This window comes from Mobula hypostoma, unplaced genomic scaffold, assembly GCF_963921235.1.
Source record: "Mobula hypostoma unplaced genomic scaffold, sMobHyp1.1 scaffold_36, whole genome shotgun sequence".
Lineage (NCBI taxonomy): Eukaryota > Metazoa > Chordata > Chondrichthyes > Myliobatiformes > Myliobatidae > Mobula > Mobula hypostoma.
In genome coordinates this window covers 3,471,389-3,477,882 of record NW_026948187.1, presented here as the reverse complement: position 1 = coordinate 3,477,882, position 6,494 = coordinate 3,471,389, and the positions used below count along the sequence as shown (strand labels likewise).

The 6,494-nt window shown below is 46.2% G+C and overlaps 1 protein-coding gene across 1 annotated transcript; it reads left to right on the top strand.

Annotated features, from left to right (window-relative positions):
• Positions 1-1,328: 1,328 nt before the first annotated feature.
• Positions 1,329-5,927, top strand: LOC134341548 (probable G-protein coupled receptor 139). Its single transcript, XM_063039414.1, has 2 exons — positions 1,329-1,509; positions 3,794-5,927. The coding sequence occupies exons 1-2, from the start codon at positions 1,329-1,331 to the stop codon at positions 4,693-4,695; spliced, it is 1,083 nt and encodes a 360-aa protein (XP_062895484.1). The 3' UTR covers positions 4,696-5,927.
• Positions 5,928-6,494: the final 567 nt, after the last annotated feature.

Sequence of the window (6,494 nt, the reverse complement as noted above, 5' to 3'; positions counted from 1 at the left end):
GGACCGAAAGAAGCTGCAGATAGTCGTAAACTTAGGCAGCTCCATCTTGGGTACCAGCCTACTATGTACCCAGGACATCTTCAAGGAGCCGTGTCAGTGTCCATTATTAAGGCCCCCCAGCGCCCCGGGCATGGCCTTTTCCATTGTTACCATACAGAAGCCTGAAGGCTCACAGTTAGCTATTCAGGAACAGCTTCGTCCCCTCTGCCATCCGATTCCTAAATATCACATATACTGTAATTGATTTACATATTTTTTTCTTCTATATTATGCATTGCATTGAACTGCTGCTGCTAAGTTAACACATTTCAGGGCACATGCCGGTGATAATAAACCTGGTTTTGATTCTGTAAGTATCTGTTTGCATCCGGAGAGAGTGAAGGACATGTCAAGACACAGATGACCTCACGGTTCTTCACTGGAAACAAGAAAGAGGTCAATTTGTGACGGTTGTTTGTACCATTGAACACAGACTTCTGAGGTCAAGAGAGTGGAACTGTCTCAATGCAACTGATTTTGCAATTTACAACTCTGTCTCTCGCTCTCTCTCTCTCTCTCTCTCTCTCTCTCTCTCTCTCTCTCTCTTTCTCTCCTGTCTCTCCCTCTCTCTCCCCTCTCTCTCTCCCATTCTCCTCACTCTCCCCATTCTCTCTCTCTCTCTCTCTCTCTCTCTCTCTCTCTCCCCCCTCTCTCTCCCCTGTCTCTCTCTCTCTCACTCCTCTCTCTCCTCCTCTCTCTCAGTCTCTCTCTCTCTCCCCCTCTCTCTCTCTCTCTCTCCCCCTGTCTCTCTCTCTCTCTCACTCCTCTCTCTCCTCCTCTCTCTCAGTCTCTCTCTCTCTCTCTCCCTCTCTCTCTCTCTCTCAGCCAGACTCAAGCCCCTCTGCTTTACAATCATAAGATTCAAAAGAAATCTTATGAAACAAATATCGTTTTCTTTTTAAACGTGATTAATAAGGGAAACTACACATTTTACTTCATCTTCGAAATCTACTTTGCCTCATTTTTTGCTAAATCTGCTGAAAAGCGTCCAAGCAAATTATGAATATATAAAACCTTAATGCTCGAAGTTATTTGACAACAGCTCCCCACACCTTCTGCTCAGCTGCTGTGCAAAAGGGGTTAACTGGATCTGTCATTTCATTAATGCCAACATCGTCATTTCCACGGAGGGTTCAGGCGTCAGAAGGGAGTTCCCCTCTCCTATTAATAAGCATCGGAATCACTGAGTTCTCACTGATCAGCCGCTCCGGCACTCACAGCGGTTCGCCAATCCACACAGCGGGACAGAGAGAGCACACTCTGCGGAAGGAAGGTTTGTTCGTTCCGTAATGGGCCAGAATCCGGGAACAGCAGCGTGGAACGCGACAGAAGCTCCGAAGAATGTCTTCTGGGCTGCTCAGTTGATCTTTGCGAAGTATGAATGGATGACCTTGGATCTTCGAATCGCGCACGCATTAAAAGTCATTCAAGTGATTTACTACCCTGGTCTGGCTATCATTGCTCTTCCCGGTGAGTGTCTCTTCAAAGCTCAACTATACAATGTTAAATTTACAATTCTAATGTTTATCACCCATTTGAAATTATTGCTACTGTCGCACACTCCAGGTAAGAAAACTCCAAATGTTCAAACTCTGCAACGATGCTGTTCACTGTGGCTCTTGTAATTGTGCATGTGTAATGGTCAATGATCCAATCGGTAACCTCCGTTCAATCGTTGCTCACATCAGTTCATGAACGAGGTTCTGATATTTTGCCTCTTGAAGCGTTGCTTCCAATCAGTCGCTCCATCGTCCGCTCGAAAATATCGACTTTTGAATCAAGTTGCTTCAAACTCCTTGTGTTTGCAATGGAATTTAATCTGACTTCCAAGTGCGGATCATTCTCGCAGACAACCGGTCTGACTATCAACTACCCGCCAACATCACTGCGCACCCAGCACCGCCAAGCTTCGTACGTGCCTGCCACGCCATCGAACTGAACATTCCGCCTTCCCACTTCTCCCAGAACCGACTGTCTATTCTAAAACTCTCGGGTTGTCCAGGGAATCCGTGATCCTTTCCTGACGGTTCAACACTGGCTTTCGTCCCGCTGCAGCTCCATCTCCGCATTATCGGAATTTGTCAGCAAATGTCTGAATTGTTTCACCTCTGCCCTTCCCTGCGGTAATTCACGTGATTTAAAACAGTCCTTCATTCGCTTTTCAAACGTCACTCTGAGGCTTTCGCCGAACTGGGTTATAATAATGATAAAGAGAGACTGCTTATTATCTGTCTTCTCCTGAGAGAAGTTACATTATGGTGAATATTATCGACTCTCTTATTCTCTGGTTATTTCAAACAATATTCATCTGAATAACGCTGTGCAGCAGAAAATGTAGTTGTCTGTATGGACTGAATTCTGCAATTCCATTCGAAGTTCAGAATTCTTCCTTGAAATACATAGGCATTTTATTCAAAAAAAAAGGGAAAGGGATCTCATTTTTACTATATTATCGTTAAAGTCTCCTCACAATCATTCGCTCTCCTCTGACGATCCTCGTCCAATCGATATCAGTATCGGATTTGATTCTATGATTGGAACTCAACGATTATAAAATGCCACTGTCCTTTCTGTGTGTTTTATTTTTGAATGTTTGACCAGTGAAAATCGACTGTGATCTCAGTAATTTAGAGTAGCCCTGGTACAAAACCGATTCCATTCTCCTATTGAAATTCAAAGACGTCCCCAACTGATGATTTTATTATCGTCTGCGTTTACATTTGACTGTCAACTCGGTCAGTGTTCTGAAGCAACAAAAACTGAACAAAAAATCTGCACACTGAAAGATTACGAACAGATCATGAGATTCTGACAGCGACGCATTGCTTTGGGGATAAAAGAGGGTCATTATTGCCGGGAGGCATTTTTATTTTACCACGACTGAAATAAAATGCAAAGGAATGGAGGAAAATATCTTTAATAAGGGCAGGAGGATCTGAAGGGGATACAGAACCGTGGGGGGGGGGGGGGCGGGGAAACAAAGGAATATCATTTGCCCAGTTAACTTTCGGCTTCTGAACATAGCATCGGCTGCAGCAAAACCTGGTCTCCCGCTGAACGTGTCAGAGCAATGTCAAATCTGAACGACCAGCTTCTCCGAGCTTTAGGTCAGCGGATTCAAATCGGTTAATGGGTTGTCTGAAACTTGGATAGATTCCGCTGTTCGGAATTACTCGTACACTGAGTGAATTCCTCGGAACTACTGCTGACAGGATGACCAGTGACAGTATTTTATATATAGCGAGGATGCCCGGGACCTTTCCACCGTACCGTAGTAATTGCGTGTATTCCACTGTACTGCTGCCGCACAAAAAGGAACTGATCTCTTGACTTAAGATGGTGACGTTCAATCTGATTCTGATATGGGTGTCGTTTGTCGACTAAGAGTGGGAAGGGGTCAGGGTAAGAGAATCGTAGTTGGCAAAAGTGGGAGGGAGAGGGGAGGGAGCGGGAAGCACCGGGGAGACATTCTGTAATTGACAATAATTTTCAACATCATTTTCTTCCGCCATATTTGCAACCTGGTTCTCCGCTCTACCTTGACAATACGGTCTTGTGCAAAACGCTTAGTCTACCTAACTATATATATGTTTGCCAAAGACTTTTGCAGAGTAGCGTATAATGATCAGGGGAGGGAGCCTGCCCTTGATCTAAACAGTCATTGTTGAGGAAATTTATCTAATGGAATTCAAGATTCTGTAGATTTCGTATTTGAAGTTCCATTTCCACTGATTGTGTTTTATGCTTCTTGCAGTGAACCTGGTGACGATTTTAATCCTGTCCAGAGGAAAGTGCGGTCTCTCCAGAGTCGTCACTCGCTACCTAGTTGCCATGGCAGCGGCGGATCTTATGGTTGTTGTCCTGGACCTGATATTGAGCAAGATTCCGAATATTTACGCGCCAATTGAACTTCTCACCTGGGCTGCGGACACACCAGTGTGTCAAATCCACGCCGTCCTGCTTTACGCCGTCACCGATTGTTCGGTCTGGTTCACCGTCACTTTCACATTTGACCGGTTTGTGGCCATTTGTTGCCAGAAGCTGAAAACAAAATATTGCACCGGGAGAACTGCGGCTGTGATGCTGGGGACAGTGACTGCGATCAGCTGTTTAAGGAACATTTACTGGTATTTTCGACTCTCGGGATATTATGCAGCGCTGATTGCTCCATTTATTTGTGTAGATACCGCAGATTATGTGCCTTTATTTGTCGCAATGTCAGTTGATTTATTGAATTACCTTCTCACTCCTGTAATCCCATTTCTGCTGGTCCTCCTGACGAATGGATTAACCATCCGGTACGTTTTAGTCACCAGCAGAGGGCGCAGGAGACTCCGGCGTGCTGACAAGGGACAGAGTGCCAGAGACCCGGAGATGGAGAGCCGCAGGAAATCACTCGTTTTACTGCTGATCATCTCTGGCAATTTCGTCCTGCTGTGGGCACCGTTCACTGTGCATTCTGCTTGGAACCGACTGTCTGCTTTGTCTGCCGTGACGCTTCCTGCTGATTCTCTGCGAGGACTGGGCTCGATGCTGCAGATTCTGAGCTGCTGCACAAACACGGCTCTTTACGCCGTCACCCAGACCAAGTTCAGGGAGCAACTGAAGGACGCGATAAAACATCCCCTGGCTCTCATTGCTGCAAGGATGTCATGAATTAGTGATGTTTCCCTGCCTGGCCCAAATAATTCACCACCCATTGCAAACAATCTCTGCACCAATGAAGCCAGGCGTTCTCCTTGTTTATCTCATTCTTCGCCAGCATGATTGCTCGCTCTGGTTCACTGACGATCATTTTAATCTTTTTTTCCTGCATTCACCAGTTTATATCCCCCCTCTCTTCCCCAGTGGAACGACCTACATTTGTTAGTGTAGACCAGCGCCATCGTTGTGACCTACAGTTCTGTTCTCCTGTTCCAGCCGCACTGCTCCGCTCCAGCGTGAAACCTCTTCTGTGTTCCCGAAACCTCTCCCGTTTAACAGTGAGTGCGAACGGTCCGGTTCACCCAGCTCGCAGGTCATACTGGAAATTATCTCTTGTCCCGGGTATCGCTCTGATAAATTCTAGCATTCCAGAAACATCATGCAATCACAATGTTAAGAGAAGTTTGAAAAATCGATGTTAGTGGTGAGGAAATGCGAATGCCAATCCGCAATGTGGGGTGCAGTTGCTCTCGGTTATTTTTAGTATTAACTTGGCCGCAGCGGCATCCGAGGACAGACATGTCGAGGGATTTGCATTGCATTTGCAGTCTCTCCCGACAGGGCTATTGCAGGGCCTGGGTAAAAGAACAGGTGTTGGTACAGATCTTCCAGCTTTGTCTGTCTTTCCCAGCTACATTGTTCGTTTTTACGGTACTGTGTGGTGACAAAATTAACAATATTTTTTTAGAGCACGACCGCTATCAGGTTTTATCGAACGCGGCTGGTTGAAGAGAGCCGAAACTCTACGGGTTGCCGCCATCACAGAGGCCGGATCAGACCGAAACTGTATCACTGAATGTGTCTCTCTGAGCAGAGAGGAAGGAGAACTGACCGAGGAACTGTTTTCTGGAAAAGATCAGGAACGCGCGAGTAAAGCAACAGAGTACAGCAAACACATAACTACAGGCTCGGGCAGGTCTTCTGCTCTGCTGATAAAATATTGTTGAAATGATCCCGAGTACGATAATATGGACTCTTCACCTCCCAGTTTATTCCGTTGTGATTTTCCTCCTTTTTTGTAGACTTGTTGTTCAGTGTTTCTGTGGTTGTTACATTTTATTCAGAATTGTAACTGTTTGACCTTTTTCTGTTTATTCTACTTCACGGCTCTATATAATGATTTGAACTGTACACAGGACTGGATTTTCACAGCATCTCAGTACATGTGACAATATTAAACCGATTCCAATTCCATCCACCTGGAGATCATATCTGAATCAGTCTCCCTACCATGGGGGAGTCACAGGCCGTGGACAGATCAGGCCACTCACATGGAGTTCCCTTGTCCGGACCACAGTGAGAAGTGAACGGCTACTTGGATATCACAGGTTCAAAGTTCACAGAGTACGAAACGGCGGCACGTCATTTCCGGTAAGGTGTTCTCCCTGACTAGAAGTGGATGGCGAAACTTTTACGCCCCTTCTATCCAAATGTTCACCCAGATCTTTCTGCTCTGTCAGACTCTCTGCCGCCGCCGGGCGCTCACGCAATCGGTTTCAGATCTGCAGCAACTCACCCGGTGAGGAACAAAGCGATCCGATATTCTCTGTGTTCGCTGTACTTCAGAACCATCTGTGGTGCCTGGATGCTGACGCCTCCTTGCGTGGGGTACATTACAAACTGGTTATCATCTGTCGATAATCGCGATCCTCTCAGCCTCAGGGTGTTTCGCTACAGCGGTCACACACCTATCCGGCTCATCGGTTTCGTGCTGGTTTAGGATTAGTCCTCTCACGTGTACCGAGATACAG